This window comes from Protopterus annectens, chromosome 8.part0, assembly GCF_019279795.1.
Source record: "Protopterus annectens isolate FY-2018-M chromosome 8.part0, PAN1.0, whole genome shotgun sequence".
NCBI lineage: Eukaryota > Metazoa > Chordata > Ceratodontiformes > Protopteridae > Protopterus > Protopterus annectens.
The window spans coordinates 1,163,265,960-1,163,287,094 of record NC_056741.1 but is presented as its reverse complement, the minus strand read 5'-3'; the positions used below and the strand labels follow the sequence as shown (position 1 = coordinate 1,163,287,094).

The 21,135-nt window shown below is 38.5% G+C and overlaps 1 protein-coding gene across 1 annotated transcript in view; it reads right to left on the bottom strand.

The window, feature by feature from the left end:
• Positions 1 to 21,135, bottom strand: part of CFAP70 (cilia and flagella associated protein 70) — a 1,838,232-nt gene that overhangs the window by 1,256,207 nt on the left and 560,890 nt on the right. Inside the window, exon 9 of the mRNA XM_044079382.1 lies at positions 15,453 to 15,614. Within this exon, the coding sequence (XP_043935317.1) occupies positions 15,453 to 15,614 (162 nt within the window). The remainder of the gene's footprint in view (positions 1 to 15,452; positions 15,615 to 21,135) is intronic.

The window sequence follows — 21,135 nt, the reverse complement described above, 5'->3', positions numbered from 1 at the left end:
TAAGTCCTCTGAGGAAAAGGTGAACCATCCTGTTTCTGACAGCTGCAAATTCCCATCACCAGACTGGTTATCCTCTTGGCTGCTGGTCTGAGCTGCAACTAAGGCTGTGATCATTTCCTCTTTAATCAGGTTGGCATGCACTAGTCCTTTGGCTTTGCACACCTTGGACAACTTTTTTTTGTCAACTCGCCATAATTCTCTGCTGACATATTTGCCTGCTTTCACTGACTAAACTAAACTAACAAAAATAAATAAATAAAACTGTTGTGAAATAAAACTCTGAATGTTTACGTGGCTGCTGAGACAACACACCTTTACTGACAACTGTGTACAGGCTACAGAAGTTCAATTAATATCCACACCACTGCTCAGCATTATGTGATGCCCTTTCTGTGGGCCAGTAATCAAAGTGCCTGAATCCTCACCACTGACACCGGAGAGGGACATTCACTTGGACCAAAAATAAATACACCCAGTATTTCCAGAAGCAGCGCTCTGCATCAAGCCCAATTTCCCTTAAGAGCACACAGACAACACACTCAGCCTAGGGTCTGGGTTTCTCTCTCCTTCTCTCCCCAGGTCCCCCGTAAGGCCCTCTGCTGACACAGCTGCATAGTTAAGACCTCAGCTGAGTGTCCAAGCCAAGTCCTCCATCACTCTCTATGTGAAACCAGTGCTTCATGTTACTGCTCCAAGTAGCTGACACACACACTCTGAGATTTGATTAGGACACACACACACACACACACACACACACACACACACACACACACACACACACACACACACACGTAAACACCTAGGAATGCCTGGCACAGATTTACTAGCTAAGCCCACTTCTGCCCAGACTATAAGGTAGTTACTGCCACCAGACCCTACCAAGCCAGCTACTCTAAGGGTCTAACAGAGGTACCCAACTATACTAAGTGAAATCAATATTAATACGAATGATAGCTTGACCAATGCAGTAAGGCTTTCAGGAGTGGCCACAGAATCACCAAACAGATATGAGTACTCTCAAAGGTTAAAATGTTTTCTAAATGACCAGCCACAATGAAAAGTTTAAATATATTTAATAATAAATAATAAAAGAACATAAATTACTAAATATCAATTTATAATAAACACCAGAGTTTCAGTCACAGGAAACATTAAAAATAACACAGGTGGACAGATTCACACAGTTACAGAAAAACAATACTTAACTAATCTCAACATATTTTCCTGACTGATCTGAAGAGTTACTATTCCCTGGTCACTCACTCACTTACTAGAGCAGGGGTGCCCAACCTTTTCTACTGCTGGGGCCACACTGAGTCAACAGAAATTGTCTTGGGGCCAGATATAAAATATATCATATAATTAACTGCTTCGCTGTCATGGTGCGACCAAAGTTGATCCCCTGGCTGTATTGTAGGTGAATTTGAACAATGAATAAATGTAATAAATGCCTAATATTTGCTCTAAAATTCAAATTTTCATTCTAATTCTTAAAATAACAGTTAACTCTACCATCTTAGTTTATTTGTAAAAAAAAAATTAACAGGTATGGAACCCTTCCATTTGTATGAGATCATACCTCTTAATTTTGCATGTTTCTTAAAGATGTCCATGTCTTCTGTCATGTCCTTAATGTCCATATGTCGTCCAAAGCGCTCATGTATTCTTCTGTTTCCAAGTTCACTGCAGTAGGTATGTCGCCACTACTGGGATATTGGACCTTTGTTTTTTGTCACTCTGTAGCATCGATGAAGTGCCGAATATTCTGTGGATAAAGCTGTTGCCACATTTGTTGCTGTTGCACTGCTATTTGATGAGGCTGGTCTGAAGATGAAAGAAGGCTTATCAGTAGTGATGCACAGCTTGCAGGAATGATGAGACCTACAATTCTCTGTCCTTCAGTACTCCAAACAAACAATTTCACTCTGTGGAGGGTTTCCACAGTTTTCTATTTGCCATCTAAAATGGTATTATCAAACTGAGCACACCTTTGTAAATGCACATTACATAATTATCTTTGGAATCTGTCTCTGAAATTATGCAAGACATGACTACATCTGGCACTGGCAATATTTGTTCCTGTTGCACTGCTATCTGGTGAGGCTGGTCTGAAGATGAAAGGTTGATCAGTGGTGATGCACAGCTTGCAGGAATGATGAGACCTACAATTCTCTGTCCTTCAGTACTCCGAACAAACAATTTTACTCTGTGGATGGTTCCCATAGTTTTCTATTTGCCATCTTAAATGGTACTCTCAAACTGAGCGCCCCTTTAGAAATGCACATTTCTATCTTTGGAATCTGTCCCTGAAATTATTCAAGACATGACTACATCTGGCACTGGCAAGATTTGTTGCTGTTGCATTGCTATCTGGTGAGGCTGGTCTGAAGATGAAAGAAGGTGTATCAGTGGTGATGCACAGCTTGCAGGAATGATGAGACCTACAATTCTCTCTCCTTCAGTACTCCGAACAAACAATTTCACTCTGTGGATATGTCCCACAGTTTTCTATTTGCCGTCTTAAATGGTATTCTCAAACTGAGCACCCCTTTGGAAATTAACATTTCTATCTTTGGAATCTGTCCCTGAAATTATTCAAGACATGACTACATCTGGCACTGGCAAGATTTGTTGCTGTTGCACTGCTATCTGGTGAGGCTGGTCTGATGATGAAAGAAGGTGCATCAGTGATGATGCACAGCTTGCAGGAATGGGGAGACCTTTACTTCTTAAAAAATGAACAATTTGTATTTTTACATTTGTTCCACTGACCAACAGCTGATAGAACACGTTCAACTTTGGTTCACCCACTTACTTCGGAGCCACAAAGAACATGATAATATGTGACAACACACTCCAGTTTCACAAGGTTATCTCACACCTGCTTTTTTGCAGTTGCCTTTCCAATATGCATGAGTACACATTTCAGCTGATGACTTGTACAGATCCACTCAATGAGGCATAGCATCATCAGATGACAACTTTTTGAACTTTTTCCTTAGATTACTATAAGTCTCCAACTTGAGTCGTTTCCCAATGTTTGCTGAAAATTTGAAAGGGGGTCTTCCAGTGTTTGTTTCTTTTCACAAATTTCAACAAATAACTTAATTTATTAGTAGTGGCAATGTTTATTCATGAAACTTGTTCACAAGGGTGCAGCCAAGCACAGACCTTTGCAGAATTCAAACATATTTGTCATAGTTCTTGTTATACTTTCGTAAAGTGTCCATATTAGGAGGTTCAGGCTGTCAAATCAAGATTGTCCTTTTGTGTAATAAACAAACATTATGAGCATAACCTTTTTAATGTGAACACTGAGCCTGTCTTTTTGATACCAGTGCATCTATATCGGTTTTGATAGAGGGAGTAGCGATGTGAAGAGCATTTTCAAGATGCTCATCTGAAATTTTAGTTCTGATTTTCCTCACAGCAAGAGGTTCTCCCGTTCGATTCCCGGCTGGAGTGCGGGGAGTGCCTTCTTTGTGGAGTCTGCATGTCCCCCCCACAGTTGGCTGGGTGTTCAAAAAACATGCGTAAATGGGCGTGCCTTCGTTGAAGGTTGAACGTCAAGCTGGCACCTCAGCGTTCGTGAAAATCAACTGCCAATCATTAGCGGACCGGAGTTCCGCTGTGGTGACCCCTAACCGGGAAAAGCCGAAAGACAACAACATACGAGAAAAAAATTGCTCACAAATGTACGTACTCCCCAACAGAGATGTCATGAACAGGGCATGTTCGTGAAGTGACGGATATTTTTCTTTGGGCAGTACAACTTACAAAAGTCCAATAAAGATACTTGCAAAAATTTTTCTTAAGTTGTACATCTGACTGCAATTCTATGCATTCCAGTTGCAGGTTTGCAGGCAACATGTTGATGTCAACTGAGAATGGAGTACCAAATATACTGAAACGCTGTTGGTGTTTTCTGAAGTCTTGAAATCTGCTCTCGAAGTCCAGTGATACCCCATTAATTAATGCCACATATTTTTCAGTATTTATGTAGCTTTGCTCAGACAGTGTTTCAAACTAAATTAAGTTATTATTCTTAACCTGACAGTGCCATAATTTCAGTTTCACTTCAAATGCTGTCACTGTTTGAAACATGTCATTTATTAGTAGATTTTCACCTTGGAGGTGCAGGTTCAGGTTGTTTAAATGAGCAGTGATGTCTACTAAGAATGCTAAATCAGCCATCCAGTTTGCATTTTCAAATTCGGGTACAGGCTTTCCTTTTAACTCCATAAAGCACTTTATTTAATTTCTCAAATCATAAAATTATTTCAACATTTTACCACGACTTAACCACCTTACTGCAGTAAAGTACACAATGTCTCCATAGCTAGTTTCCAAGGTATTGCTTGTTTTACAAGTAATCTTTGTGGACCTACTACAATTTTCTTTGTATTTTTTAGTTTCCAAGGTATTCTGCAACTCTTGAAACTGGCGGTGATTTAATCCTCTGGATCTTATAACATTTATTGTTTTAATAACAACTTTCATAACATTTTCCATTTTTTAAGTCTGTGCACACACATTTTCTTGATGTATAATGCAGTGATACTTCATGAAACACACATTACTCATCTGTTTTGCATCTTCTTCCATCAGTGTTGTTAGTCCTTCCTTCTTTCCAACCATAGCTGGAGCACCGTCAGTTACTATGCCAGACATGTTTTCGATGGTCAAGAAAAATCTTGCCAATGTTGCTTTTAGTGCTTCATACAGGTCAACAGACTTCGTGGTATCTTTAAGTGGAACCAGAGAGGCCAGTTCTTCAGTAATACTGAAATCGTTGTCAACACCTCGAATAAATATGGCAAGTTGTGCCGTATCTGTAACATCTGTGCTGTCATCCAAAGCTATGGAGTAAACCTTGAAAGTTGCACACCGAGATTCTAAAGTATTTTCAATATATTTGGCTATATCTTTCACATGCCTAGCGATTGTCTGGTGTGATAGATTTTAGAAAAATCTGATTTTTTTTCCAGGACAAATTATGTCTGCTACACTTTCAAGGCATTCTTTAATAAATTCACCATCAGCAAATGGCTTGGACATTTTAGCAATTAAATTTGCTACAACATAACTTGCCTTCATTAAGGAATCTGGTTGAGTAGCTGATTTTCAAAGCAGCTGCTGTTGGAATGTAATTTTTTTTTTAAATCTAATATTCCTTGCAATTCACTTAATTTGGTGTGCATTTGAATATAATGCCTTTCCAAATTGTAGTCCTTGAAAACGGATACCACTTCTCTGCACAGTAAGCAACGTGCTTTATTATTAGATTCAACAAAGAAATAGTCTGCCCATTTCTCCTGAAACACTCTTGTTTCATCCGCTATTTTTCTTTTTGTGGCAGTTTTGTTTTGGCATGATGCAGAGCCATGTTGAAAAGGAAAAATAAGTAACTAGTATTTACTACTACTTTATCCCTAGTTATATTTATTTTTAAAACAATGGCTAACAATTTACGTTAAAAAATAAGGAAATAAAAACTAAAGCTAGCCGTAGTTGTAGTATATGTCAATGGTGTTGGAGGAAGCATTTTATATCCACAATGGAACACAAAAATTTCCAGGCAGGAGAGACACAGGTGGAATTCATGAAATGAAGATGGACTGCGATAGAGCTATGAACATGCATGCAAGCAACAGTTTCTTACTGGTACAAGGATGGTAGCTTTCAATAACCTAATTATAGCCCTACCATCAAGTTAAACACTGTTTACTTTGCATGCTACCCAAGGAAACCCATTCACTTGCAAAGAAAAAACTGGCACACACTAGCACTGTCATTTCACTACAGCAGTACCAATTCTCACTGGGAAAACCACTCCAACAGTCCAACTATGTAAAATGTCAACATTACCAGTCCTACAATATTATAATCCACAAAAATAAGCCAACAAATTTGCAATAAAGTAAAAAAATCACATTACTGGCTTAATGAAACAATTCTGAATAAGCTGCAAGAGGGTCTCATCCAAACAAATGACTGGTGCCAGAAACATGGCCTCAAGCTAAATGCCAACAAATGCATCATCCCCTTTGGATATGTTTTAACTACTTGTGCAGTTCTGCATTTTATTTTTTTGTATTTTTCAGGTCGTGGAAGAATTACATTTTATAATCACTTTGCATGTTACCAAAGTAAAAAAAAAATATCCGCAGAAAAATTAAGGTTTCCATTGCCCAGTTAGCAGCTAGAGCTGCTAGAGTAGACTGAACCATTTCAAATTATTCTGCATCTGACAGCAGACAGATGTTTTCTGTATATATGTGAGACTCTCCTGCAATGTTGTTAAAATATTTCCTGTGATTCTGAACTCTGTTGTCACTGTGTTGAGTTATTGAGTATTGTCTTGTTCTTGTATTTATTATTAAACATTTAACCTTTTAATTGTGACTAGTTTGTTAGAGATATTTAAGCTCAGAGTACTTGTATATATATTTGGTGATACTGTATAGCCCACTCCAATAGCCTTGCTGTTGGTCACACTTACCATTTGGATAATAGTAACATTGCAAAGTAAGATTGGTTACCCTTTGGGAAGGGCCTTATAGTAGCTGATAAGTAATAGTTGAATAGTTGTTGGTGGCAGCTGGTACTACCTTATACTCTGGGCAAAAGGGGCCATTGTTAGTGAACCTGTGCCAGCCTTCCCCAGGTGTGTCTGTGTGTCTGTATATAAATCAAATCTCAAAGTGTGTGTGTGTCAGCTACTTGGGCAGGGACACGAAGCACTGGTTGGGCAGAGAGGGTGCTGGAAGTTTTGGCTTGACAACTCACCTGAGATCTTAACCCTGTAGATGTACCAGTGGGGGGGGGGGGTCTTACTGGGGATCTGGAGAAAGAGGGAGAAACCAGCCCCCAGACTGACTGTGACCTGTGATCATCCTCAAAGATAATGCTGTGTCTATCAGCTCTAATTTGAAGAACTCATTTCACCTCCATACTGCTCTGGTTAAATTCTTGTCGACTACATTTCAACACCAGCAGTGCCATTCTTTTTACCTCCAAGGGTCTTAACAATGAGATGCACCAGCCAAATATTTTGATCACTCCATTTCTGAATGAATTTGATCCACCAAAGGACTTGGACTGACATGTCAAATGTTTCAGGCATATGATTAGTGGACTAAGTCAGACCTCTCAGAAACTCAGAAGCAATTACAGGAATATGACCTTTCACATCCAGGTTTTCAAATCACTATTGTGTCAAGTTATCTACTTCAATTTTTTTCTGTGCATAGTTACTAACATGCAGTCTCCCCTTTCTTTTTAAACAGCAGCAAGATTATAACATCAGGCCTTGATTTATATTGGGTTACCATCTCACAACCTCCTCATACAGTACACCATACAAAATTCTATCCTTGATCTGTAAAATTAAACATTAAGTGATAACCAGTTGCTACCCCCCGACTTATAAAAAGTTAATTTGATGAATTAATATGATTCAGCATTATTTACCATAGAAATTAGTTAAAGAATGTTACTCAGACTGTGATAGATCCTTTCATTGTGTAACAGCTTGAAACATTGACTTTTTAAAACTAAGAATGATAAATTCAAAGCTGAGTTCTGCAGTACCAAATAAGTTGCCATAAAGTAATATTGATATAACCATATACAATAATAGAATTAAACACATCATCATTCATTATAAATAAATGTTTACAAAATACTTTTAGTAAGGTCATGCTGTAACTGCTTATGGTAGAAAACCTGCATAAATAAAAGTGAGCTATATCTGAAAAAATGTACTTGTATCCACAGACAATCAAACATTGCCAGGCAGATGTAACTTAGGGCTTTGATGATGCACAGGTAGGCTCTTTTTCACATTATGTAAGTAATGAATTCTTTGCCCACTGAGGTAATGCAAAAATGTTCACAGGTTCATAAGTTCATTTTTCAAGCATTGCACCTGCTGGCTTTTAAGACATGATTGTCCCAATGCATCAATGTTATTTATTACTCTCCATACCTATTTTATACCTATACAATACATTTTTTTATTGGTCACTACTGCCTGTTGCTCAGAGACAGCAACTGCCATATTGTGCAAGTTACTATCACCACTAAAGGTTATTATAATCTTTGCAGACAAATAACCTGGACAAGTCATTTCTACCTTGTGTCAGCCACTCACTGACATCAGCATCAGACCACTACTATCCTGAGCAGGTTACTGTAACCCAGTGTGGCCACAGTCATCCTCTGCAGGTTACTGTCTATTGTGCAGTCCACAGTCAACTCACTGCATCCTTTGCAGGTCACTGTTATCCAGGGCTAGTGACCACCATCCTGTGCAGTCCACTATTAACCAGTGCAGGTCATTGACATCCTGTGCAAGTTATACTGTCATCTTGCTTTGGCCATTTCCATCTAATGGTGACCATAGACATCTTGTGCAGGTCATTGTCACCTGGTGCTAGCCACTGTCACGTCTATACATTGTGTAGACAACTGACACTCAGAGGTAGGTCACTGTCATTCAGTGCAGGCCATTGCAACTTGTGCAGCCCTTTGTTATCATTTGCAGTTCAACTGTCATCCTGTAGTTACTATTGTCACCCAGTGTAGTCTGCTGTCACCCTATGGCTGCCAATGCCGCCCACTTCCCCCTGCCTAAGTTATAGTCACTCTTACCAGCATGCTGACCTCCTGTGCATATCACTGCCAACTTGTTCAAGCCAGCCATCTAAATTTGTTGAGTCATCAGATTTTGTAGGTCTGGATTTATTTAAAAACTTAAATAGATTGGTTTATAAGAAAATAAGCACTTTAACAATATTAGTGACTATTTTTTCTCAGTTATTTTCATAAATCAAAGTTATAAGAAGTTAAGCATTTAATTCAGTGCATTGTTCTGGTGACTTTGCAAGCTTTGAATTCTAATTTTGCAGTCAGTGTTTATTAAAATGGGGGGAAGGGCAAAGTACAGGTGCACACAATGTAAACTATTTCGAGTAAGCCTGTCTTTCTCATCTTTGCTATTGAATGACCCCCTTGCTCCTTTTATTGCTTCAAAACAATCCATGTTTTTCTGTTTTATAAAATTACTATTGACTTTAACAATTGCTTGTTGTAGCCATCTGTGTGGTTATACAAATCTAAGGTCAACAGTATAAATTAGGGCTGTATTCTCAATCAATCCACTTTTTTTTCTAGTTTAGATACTGCTGAAAATCAAACAGAAAAATGGCTGTGATTGGCACAGAAGCGTTTGGTGTATTTGCACTGCATGCAATTAATGTCATGACTTCATAACAAGGGACTGCAAGCCTTTATTGGTATAGTAAAATACATATGTTCTTGAAAGCCCCCTAGAAGCCCACAGTGTAAGCCTGAAGCTGTGACCTAGCTTCTTTGGTCTATGGGTTGTCACTGAAATGGATTTTTCTGATTCTGAGTCAGTCTGCTAGCTTGGTCAGCAAAATAGTGCTGATAGAAGCAACATTCAGTTAACAGCATGCTAAAGATGGGTGTAAGAATCAAACTCTGCAGTATTCATGTCTCACTGCTTTAACTATTAAACCACACTGCTAGCCACTTTGCATTCTAATTGTTAGGTCTCATAGCAGGCGTACTCAGACATTTTGTTGTGATGGGGAAATAAGAAATGCAACTTTGACTACTAATGTAATGCTGGGAATTGAGAGGAATGCTTAGCATAAAGCTTCTCCCCAGCTGACATGCTGTAGATGTCTGAAATAACTACAAAGAAGAATACACCAGTTAATTGATTCTGCTAGCACATGTTAAGCAAAAGCAGCATTTTTTTCTTTTTTTCCTCCCGATTACCTGCAGACCATTTTGAATGTCACCATAATCATAACCATTTGTTCGTCAAAAGGGACAGCAAGTCGAAGTACTACTGTCTTTCAAGTATCCATTAATGTTTTTTTTGTTTGGTTAATCCCTACACACCTATGCACATGACTCTCTTCCTTTTTCCAGCACAGTCTCTATCTATACTAGCTTACCTGTTAAAGAAGTCAGGAGATGCTGTATTGTACATGTTTTAAATGAGAAATCCCTCTTCGTCAACTCTTCTTCGGCGCGATCGACAAATCTTCCTCCTTCCTCAGCTCTTCTTTGGCGCGAATACACAGATTCCTATATCAGCATGAAAAACTAATGGAAGGGTGCTTTTGGCACATGCGCACACCAGTTAAAGGTCGCGGGCATGAAAAAAATGGAAAAAAGTTAAATTTGAACTTAAGGGTCGCAGGCCGCATGAATGAGCTTTGAGGGCCGCAGGTTGGACACTACTGTACTAGAGCAAGGCAAGATAAAGTAGGTGAGTGATACTTCGATGTCAGGTTCTAAAAGCAGACTGCCATGAGACTTCAGTCTCAGCTAGTATTAAAACATTATTTTAGTGATGGATTACAGAATAACATGACATACATCTGGTCGTCTGACTTCTGGTTCCCAAACTGCCCATCTTGGTTAGAAGCTGCCAGGATTTAGTACATATGTGCCAATAATACACACACAGAGTTTGCTAAGATATGTTGCAGCTTATGGAAGTTGTAAAATCATAAAACACTCCCACACTTCCAGAGTAGCAATTAGTTCACCCCAAAGACAATACAGAAAGCTTCCTAGTACAGGCTTTTTGTCTCTGGCTGCATTGAGAACTGTAAGATACAATCTTTATGGCCTAAGCTAGGTAATTTAATTTAAATTATTTTTTAAAGTTAGCTGCAGCTGGACTAGGGTTAATCCCTTCTCTGCCAATATCCTTTGTTACAATATATACATTTCAACAGCTACAATAATGCATGTATATTTCTTCCTCTGTCCAGCAGGACACACTGTTAATACATTTTCAACACAAGCATCTGTACAAATTAGTTTGACGTACAAATGATGCATAATTCTTTACAAAATTCCAGAAAGCTGTGCTGGCATATGTTACACATCCACTGCCCTACTTCTCCTGGCATAGCTGGCAATACCTCACGTAATCACAGAAAATATAAAAGGAAAAGAAATCATTAAAAGATTTAATAGTTTAACAGGACATAAATAAAACAAAAATACAGTATTAAATTAAACACCAACATTGAATTTAGTACAATCTTACCAATTTATATGGGGTAATAAAAATAAAATATTTGGGAACTGTACTTACGGAAAAGGTAGAACATGCTGAGAAAGAAATGTGATAAGAAACAAACCAGAAAATTATTGGGAAATTTGAGAAGAGGAAAATTATGTCAATGGATCTAGAGAGGAAAACGCAAGCAATGAAAACGTTTTAGTGCCTTTGGTATTATAGATGGTGTTGGCCTATGTTTTCCAACTTGAAGAAGAAACTTGGGAATAGATGACTAAGGAGATGAAAGAATTTATATGGCAAAAAATAGGGCAAACTGAAACAAACTCATATCACCAAAGGAAAGTAGAGTTGTGTAAGATGAACTGACCATAACAGTAGACGTTTGAATGATCACTGTTGCAGTAGCCTTAGCTATATGGGTTATATCTTGCCAAGGATATAACAGCTGATCAGCTTGCAAAGCTTTAGGGCATCTTCCGTATGCCCAAACTGCCAAGCAACTCAAGCTAAGCTGACTAAAAGTTTGGGCACAAACCCCTTCAGAGCTTTACTGCCAACAGAGACAGAGAGGTTGAGCCCTGATATGACAATGCCAGCAAGAGCAAACAAATGTCCACACCCTAGTACAGAAAACACACAAAAAACAAGAGTGATGGAGGGAGGGAACAGCTACTGCGGCAGTGATCATTCAAATATCTACTGCTATGGTAAGTTTAACTTACATAACTGTACTACGTTCATCAAATTGACCACTGCTGCAGTAGTCATAGCTATATTGGTAGATTACCACAACTAACTTCATTTATGAGATAGAAGAAGCGTTCAGGAGCCCCTGCAGAATGGACCCAGCGCAGGTTCATCTGGACCAACAGGAGGAATCAAGCTTATAGTGCAACTTCTAGAATACTTTTAGAATTTAACCCTTTCTAAAAAGCCACAGAGGAAGCCAAGGTGCTGGTAGAGTGGGTCTTGACCCTGCCTGGAATAGATTTGTTATGCTGAACATAACTAAAGGACGTTATTAGACAACCATTTGAAAAAAAAGTCTGTTTTGACAAAAGTTATCCCTTCTTACCTTCAGAAGAAATAAATGATTGATTCAAAGATCTGAAATATTAAATTTTGTCTGTTGGACTTCCAAGACGGCTGCAGGCTGATCAAAAAGATAACTTCAGCTCTTCCAGTATGAAAACAGAAATTGAGAAAAAAAGAGTGCCCTTGAAAATGTTTTTGATAAAATTCAGTTATTGGCTAGCAAATACACTGCCTGAATGCCAGCAAAGAAGAAATTTGGAAAACCTAAACGAAAAATCAATCACACAAAGTGAAGAGGAAACGCTGCCTGGGAAGGGTTCTGCAGCTGTTTAGCAAAAAAGCAGTTCAACAGTTGATTAAAACAAATGAATGCTTGAAGGAGTATATCAATTCAAACAACAAAAATAGAAGACGCTTTAACTAGACATTCAAATGAATTGATAAAACTGCAAAAATCAGAGGTTGACATAAAAAGTGTGGCTGAATATGAGGTTTCTCAAGAAGAGCTGTTTAAAAAAATAGCAGAGTTAGAGGACAGAGCATGCACAGAAAACCTGAGATTTTCTGCTGTACCAGAGAAACTTGAAGGAACAGACTGTATTAATTTTATGAAAGCACAGATAAGCAACAGTACCTGTATTCCACAGCAGAATTTGTTAACTGAAACGGCACGTCAAGTGTATGCTCCAAACCTACAGATGAGAAGGCAGCCAAGATTGATATTAGTAAATATGCCATCATACCAGCAGAAATACTTGATCCTGACAAAATTGTGCCAGAAGGGCAAAGTATTCAAAAGTGGAGAAAGCAGAGTGTAGAAAATGATTATTTACTGTACACCAGGTAGAACAATAGCAAAATTATTCCAACAATCAGGCAATGTCAAGAGGCAGGTGTTAGATTCAAGCTGCTGTATCTAGCTGTCTTCAAAGTATTGTTCCTGGGGATTAAAGTCATTTTTTGAAGCAGAACAGGCTAAGGAGGAAATAAAAAAGTTTATCCAACAAAAAGTGGGTCAACAAGTGGAAGGGGACTCTGCTTCTCATTCTTCTGATGGTAAGGTTCATAGAAAGACTTTGCCAGTGAAACCTTTTCTGTTGTTACACTGGAAAATGTTTGAGAGACAGAAAAATACACAGTGGCTGACTACAAGAATCACCAGTGCCTTGGACTTGAACCATAGTTTGGTGTTGAGAGATGCAGATGAACAGGAAGGAGTCCAGCAGCACTGAAATTAGTCAATAAATGGAAGGCCATTAAGCATCTTATCACATCTGTAAAACATGGTTTTGCAAGAAAAAGTGGCTGAAAAACATAGGACTTTTGTTAGCTTTGTTAAAATTGTGTGTGGACCATAAAGCATATACCTACTTTATATAATTAATGTTTAGGGCACTAAAAGGGGGAAACTAAATATAAGTAAAACAATGTTTGTTCTTATTAGTATTTTTATAAAACATTTCATGATACAAACTGCATGTTATATACAGTAAAACACTTTTGTGTAGTGTGTAGTCAGTGGCTCTTTAAATATGGGGAGTCTTTTCAGTGACTGCTGCATGTGTTAAAGATATTAAAGTAAACAACTACTTTTTTAGTTGTAAGAAATATAAGTTTTACAGTGTAACAAGTGAAAAAAGGCTGGACAAAAGCAGGTTTTATGTTCATATGCTGTTATCTTGGGCTGCTGGGGTGGGGATGGGGTGTAAAAGTGTACTGATTATATTATATGTAGAATTAGATTTTTTTCTTTTTTTCTTTTACAAGGATAAATGTCTAGATTACTACATTTGACTTAAGCTGTAAGCATGGTGTTTTATTGTATGCATGTAAGCTTTAGGCATGAAAATGCTAAGCTTCTTACAAGTGCAAAGATATTAGCTTGTTTGTTTCCAACTGGCGAATGTTGAGTGGAGTCAAGATGGCTGAGGGCATCTGTGCATTCTTTTCTGACTGAAATTTATAAGACTCGTTTCTGAGTACATTTCCGTGGAGATAAGCTGTTGGTAGATGCAAGCAGCTAATCTTGAGAATTCTGAGTATTATTTGCTGTGGGAAATGCAAAAGTTAGCTAGCCTGCAGTGGTTGCAGAAGATTACAATTCAATGTGGAAAAGGATGATGATGAAGGAAGGGAGAAATTCAAGAAATAGAGAGGCAGTAGGATTTTGGTTGCAGATCTTTAAGGAGAATAACAACCATATAGAATATTACATTCATAAAGAAGCAGAAAGCATTCTAAGAACTAAGCCAACACAGGAATGAAGGAAGGAAATTTTGACAATAAGGATGACTACAAGTATGGGTACAGAAAATAGGAAAGAGGGTGCTGGAATTTACTGGTGAAACCTGGCAAAGAAACCAAGATACTGGGAGCAAATAACTCATGCAGGAAAGGGAATACAGTGGGATAAGGCCAATAAGGAATATGGATTGCAGGCTAGAGACTGCCTTTCCTACCAGGGCTTGATTTCAGAGTACAGGCAGACAGAAAGGAAAAGGAGTATATGCTATATTGAAAACATAAATGGATAACTCTTCATATATAAACAATTTGAAGGTAGGAAACCTGCAGCAAGAATTCTTAATGGAGACACCCTTATTTTTCTGTCAAAACTACTGCCTAAGCAACAAAATGACGTCCTGCAAGAAGCTCAGCTGCAATAAATTTACACAAGCAGGTAGGTAGGTAAGCAAGTCAAAAAAGTAAATATGGCAGAACAGATACAGTCAGGAGAGACAAATATTCAAAAACATACATTCTATTTCTTTTGTTTTTGGGCTACAAAGCTAGGCAGGTATAATTCCTTATATAAGAAAGCCTTATGTGCTACAACATGCATATCAATACAGTCTGACACAGACGGTTAAATATGAATAGACTAGCTATTGGAGTGTTTGGCACTTAGTACAGCTAAAGAGAGGCAGAATGAAAATGATAGATAACAGTATCAAAAACAGTAGTACAAGCAGCTTAACTTTCTGCTGACAATAATGACTTTCTCACAAAGTACAATAACAGTTTCCTCACATCTCTCTCCCATCTTTTATAACTTTGCTTTGTTTGTGGCTTTATACTTAAAGAGAACACCACCAGCATTAACAGCAAGGAACTAGTAATGTGACGTTATACTTCTTACTAACATGTGATACAAAAGTGAAGTTCTCTAGCGCTGTGTTTATTTGTAATCATTTCTAATCCTCTAAAAATCTCAAAAATGATGTAAGCTGCTGTGTTTGAATAGATATGTAACAAAAGCAGTTACACAGGGCTGAAGATGGAGTCCCTATAAAAGCACCACTTTTGCAATCTGCTATGCCAAAAAATGGTTACAACTCACCTTTTTTAGAGTTTCTTTCTCCTTTGTTGCTTTGTCATCCTTGCTTCCTTTGGCAGGGCCCTGTCTAGTGGAAGGTGAGGCCATACTAATGGGTCCACCTGCTTTGCCCATAACACTGCCCTGCCGTACCACCTCTCGAAGCACACTATGCTGACGCTTTGTCTGTATAAAAGTGAAAAAAACACAAACATTAAAAACCTATAAAATGCATTCTCACTAAAAAGGCAACCAAAGTATGCAACATATATTTGTTTCCTAAAAAGGGGAGAGTGCCAGAGAGCCTAAGCAAGATGGCTTCTTAGGCTCAGAGCTCTGGACAAAGGGTCAAAAACGAAATTAGCCAGTTCCAGGTGAAACCAAAACAAAACAATTATAGGATGGAGGCCATGGAGAAAGAGCTACAATGTTTAAAGCAATTCCACAGGAAAAACAGCTTTGTAAACTGTTCCAAAAACTGATGGCAGTCACTGATTATGTAAGCCTAATGGCAGAAATGAAAGGCAATCAATAAAGAAAAGCAAATAAGCTAAAATAAATAATCCTGAACTTGGAAGAGGACAGAGCAGCACTGGGATCTGAGGTGCAGGAGCACAATAGAATGCTGAAAGAAAAAAAAGCTACAACGACAAACAGGAGAACTGGATGACATAGAAAACAGATCCAAAAGAAAGAGACAAGGTTAACATGAGTATCAGAGCAAGTCCTGATACATAACTAAAATGAATGCTGCTGGAATTGCTGAAAACATGGTTTCACTTACCCAGATTACATGAACTATTAACAGAAATAATCCATACAGTGCTAGAATGGGAAGTGCAAGGTGAGGATAGACAAGACATATTGGCATGTTTGTACAGCTATAAACTTAACTAAGAAATTATAAGAGAAGCCAAACAGGTAAACTGATACACTTTAATGGTATGTTTGTAAAACTGGTACAGGATTATTCCAATTCACTGCATAAACTAAGAAAAGGGATGAATGACTTGCTGAGGCCACTGTAGAAATGAGGAATTCCTGCATTAATTAACTACCTTGCTGTCTTAACTGTTGTATGGAAGGAAAGCAAACACTGTTGTTACAGAGAGGAATAAGTACAAGCTATTGTTACAGAGACTGTGCACAGTGGATAATGAAGCAACTGGCACAAATAAATAAATTCAAATACCCCACCAGAAATGTACTGGTAGACAAACACTCAAAGGGTCAGAGAGGAGGTAGAAGTATAACAGTTAGAGATAATATCTAACATAGATGCACTTGTGGGAAAAAGAGCTAAACAAGAAGTATGCAAAGGCACAGTGATGTTAATAAAATAAGTAGGGCAGACAAAATTTAGGACACAACAAACTACAAAAATTGAGGAAATAACATGTAAAAAAGACGAAACAGAAAGGGAGTGTGAAAAAAAGACAGAACAAGAAGCTGGTCAAAGCAAAAATCCATCAGAAGAGGAGAGTTTGATACTGATTGCAGCAGAAGCAAGGATAGAGCTACAAGAAGCAGATGAAGAAGGAAATACCATCAAAGAGGAGACAGTGCAACTGAAGCTGGGGTGAGGGGTCACAAGAGGATGGGAATTAAAATGAGATGGAACAGTGATAGGAATATCAGAACAGGGAGGAGGCCAAGGAGAGAGAAGTCATCACGAACTGGAAAACCTGGTCAAACAGAAGAGATCACAGAAGAAATGAGAGACAGTGCAAGAGAAAAAATGTTCAGATGTACTCAGTAAATTTCATCATATGCAGACAATGAGTCATGACTAAATCTACAAAAACAAGTAAACAAGAGTTGCTGGAGATACAGGGTTCCTAACTCATTGTATTCTCAGCCTGTGGAATAAGTTACCAGGACAGGTTAAACAAATTACCACTCTGACTACCTTTATGACAAGTCTTCATGATTGGATGGGTAGACACAAATTTACATCAGGATTGTCATGTACAGTCGTGTTCAATTTGGAGCATAAACAATATTAAGTGCTTGAAAAGGGAGGCATGGACTTTTAAGTGGGTCTATATAAAGGTGTATATGGCCAGGCATCTTATGTTGTTTGCGATGGTTTGCCTGATATAGGTTCATAGGCAGATACTAGGCTATTTTGATCATAGCCAATTTCCCTCAAAGGTGAAAATCACAACCCTGTACCTTGTCCCTAAAGGGAAATGAAGATGAAACACTCCTTTAGGAATTGCTTGAGTAGCCAGTGCTGGATCACATTCCTTCTGTTCACAAAGCCATGCTATGTAGAAAGTGTTGTTGTATAAGTAAACTTATCATAACAGCAGATGCTTGAATGAACACTGATGCAGTAGCCTTAACTATATTGGTTATATCCTGCAAAATGTCCACATCCTGGCATAAAAATAAAAAAAAAACACACCATAATACAAGGGGGATGGAGGGAGAGGATATTGCAGCAATGATGCTGATATGAATGCTCACTGTATTAGGGTTGATGAATGAAGGTTCACAGAAATGAACTGTTGATGAACTGATATAGACTCGATTACCCTAGCTTACTACATTTGGGAGATGGAAGGGGAAGGGTAAAGGAGCCCCTGGAAAAATGGTCCTAGCAAAGCCTGATCCAAACCTATAAAAGGAATTAAGCTTGTACTGCCTTGTAAAAGTATGTATAATGGACCAAACTGCTGCTTCAAGAATACTTCTAGAATCCAGCCCATTCCAAAAAGCCACAGAAAAAGCCAAGACCCTAGCAGAGCGGGCCTTGACCCTGCCTGGAATAGTTTTGTTGTGGCGAGAATAATAAATGGTAATAGCCTGAGAGAACCATTTGGAAATAGTCTGTTTCCCTTCTTACCTCACAAGAAATGAACAACTGATCCAAATATCTGAAAGATTTAGTTCTATCAAGATAGTACCTGAGTTGCATGTGGTATGGAGTATCCTTTCACCCTCACTTTTAGGTTCAGGGAAAAAAAAAAGAGGGAGATGGATAGTTTGGCTTAAAGTAAACTCAGATACCACTTTAGACATAAAAGAAGGATTAGTTCATAAAGAAACCCTGTCTCTGTGGAAAATGAGATAGGCTTGACTCACCGTAAGGGCTTGTAAATCTTCTTGCAGATGTGAGAACAATCAGTGAAACAATTTTTCATGTTAAGAACCCCAAGTCAGTGAGGTTAGCTGATTCAGATGGAGCAAGTGTTAGCTTCTCTAACATAAAATTAAGATCCCAATGAGTGCCCACCTGTTTTCATGCAGGCCTCTTATGCAAAACCCCTTTCAAAAACATTTTGGCATGAGAATGCATTGAAAGAGGAGGATCCATGAGCAGTCATGCTGAATGGGCCAGTAAATGAACCTTGATGGAGGAGTAGAAAAGGCCATAGGATAACAACTCATACTAATATTGTAAAAACAGAGAAACACTAGCCCTGAAATGGTGCTGGTTATGTTGTTGGCACCAACTAGAAAACCTTTTCCTTTTGTTAATATATGATTTTCTAGTAGCAGGTTTTCTTGTCTCCGTTAAGTACCTGCTGCTCATCCTTGTTAAACAGGTGCCTAAAAGGAATTAAGGCCATATCATCCTGGCAGTCAGTTGAAGATGCTTGGGATCAGGGTGTATCAAACACCCTGAGTCTTGGGTGAGAAGATCCCTCCTGTGCGGAAGATTGTGATAACTGCTCCTGGCCATTTCCAAAAGAAGGGAGAGCCACTGTTACCTGGGCCAGAAGGGAGTCACCACAATGATCTTGTGGGATTCCTTCTGAATCTTTGGAAGTACTCTGGATATCAGTGGAAAGGGTGAGAAAGCATAAAGGAACATTCCCGTCTAAGGAAAGGAAAAAGCATCTGTCTTTCAGGCTATTTTTCATGAAGTCCTGGAGCAGAATTTTGCCAGCTGATTGTTCAGACAGGAGGCAAAGAAGACTACTTATGGAACTCCCTGCAGATGGATGAAATCTTGGAAGACTCAATGATCTAGTTTCCATTCATGAGAGTCTGCTTTTGTCCTGCTCAGCTTGTGTGCCACATAATTTTGCTCTGATGGGATGTAGGACGACTTTAGAATAAGACTGTGCTGTAAAGCTATATCCCATGCTAACATGGCTAGTCTGCAAAGGGGCTAAGACCTGGTTCCCACAGCTTGTTGATGACTATGTCATTGTCTGTAGCAACTTGAAGAGTTCCAGGAGACCAAAGATGATTCAGAGAGTTTAGTGCCATGATCAGGGCAAACATCTCTTTTATCATTATGTGCTTACAAATGTCCTTGGTGTACCAAACAATTTGCACTTGTGTCACTCCTAAAACTGCTCCCCAAGCAAAGTCAGAAGTATCTGCGGTGACTGCTTTGGAGCAGGGGAGGAAGGTGAAACCTTGATTTAGGGATATTTGCAGTCTATACCAAGTGATTTCTCTTTTGACAAATCCCAGTATTGGGATGTAAAAATATATTGGGTGTTGGTGCTAGGACTAAAGAGACTTCAGATACCTTTGTATCTTTCTCATGTGGTGTCTTGCCAGGAGTACCAGATGCCATGAGACCCATAATCCTGAGATATTCCATTGTAGAGACCAAAGTCGGAGTGCAAAACCTTAACAAAGGATCTAGATAAAAATCTTGTTTTCTTGTGGAAAAAAAGCTCTTTGAATTTAGGTGACTAGCAAACACCCCAGGGAGACAGTCCTTTGTGATGGAGTCAAAAAAGAGTTTTGAATGTTCTCTTGGAATCCCAGCTTGTATAAGAGACCTCTCTCCCATGTGAGAAATTCCTGACACTTTGAAAAAGACTCTGCAAAGACAAGCAAATAATCTAAATATGGAAAATGTGAATACTCTGTAGCCTGCAATGAGCTATAATTGAAGCCAGACCCTTTGTGACCATAATGAGTGCAGTGGATAGTCCAAAGGGTAAGACAGAAAAATGATAATGTGATTCAGACACACATAAAACTTAAGAAATGTCTGAAGTTAGGATGAATAGGGACACGATGGTAAACATCTATTAAATCTAGTGTTACTAGAAATTGTAAATGCTGAATGAGAGGTAACGGGTTCTAAAGTGACTGCAATTTAAACTTTAGCACTATCACAAATTGGTTTAGGAAAGTAAGACCCAGAAATGATTTCCGAACATCTTCTTTCTTTGGTACTAACAACATCCTTAAACAAAAAAACCTTCCCAATCTGGGAAGGTGGAACTGGCACTATTAATCCCTGAGACAACATATGCTGAAGTACAGGGCGTAATAAAGTTGCCTGGTCTGAGGGATGATGAATTATCCCCTGAAATGAGGAATTTCCTCCCATTGCCATCTGTAACTTTGATGAATGATTTGTCTGAAATGATCTATTCCAAAACACAGAAGTGGAAATGCAGTCTTTCTGAAAGGGAAAGGGAACTGCCAGGGTGGAAGGGGGGAACATGGTCTTATAAAACAGCCATTCTGACACGTTGGATTTTGTTTTATTTTGGGGACTTCCAGTGTTAGTTTTGGAAGACCCTTACTGTTGCTTCTTAAAAGTTTACCAGCATTTTTATGAGTCTGCTTATTTTATTTCTTGCCAAAACTGAATGAGTGGTTAGAGAATCCCTTGGAAAATTTGAAAAAGGCAGGCTAAAAAATCTGAGAGATTCCCTGTAAGAGATTACCCTTATCATCACATGTTTTTGATAAGGTCTGCATCAGAAGGTACAGAAACTAA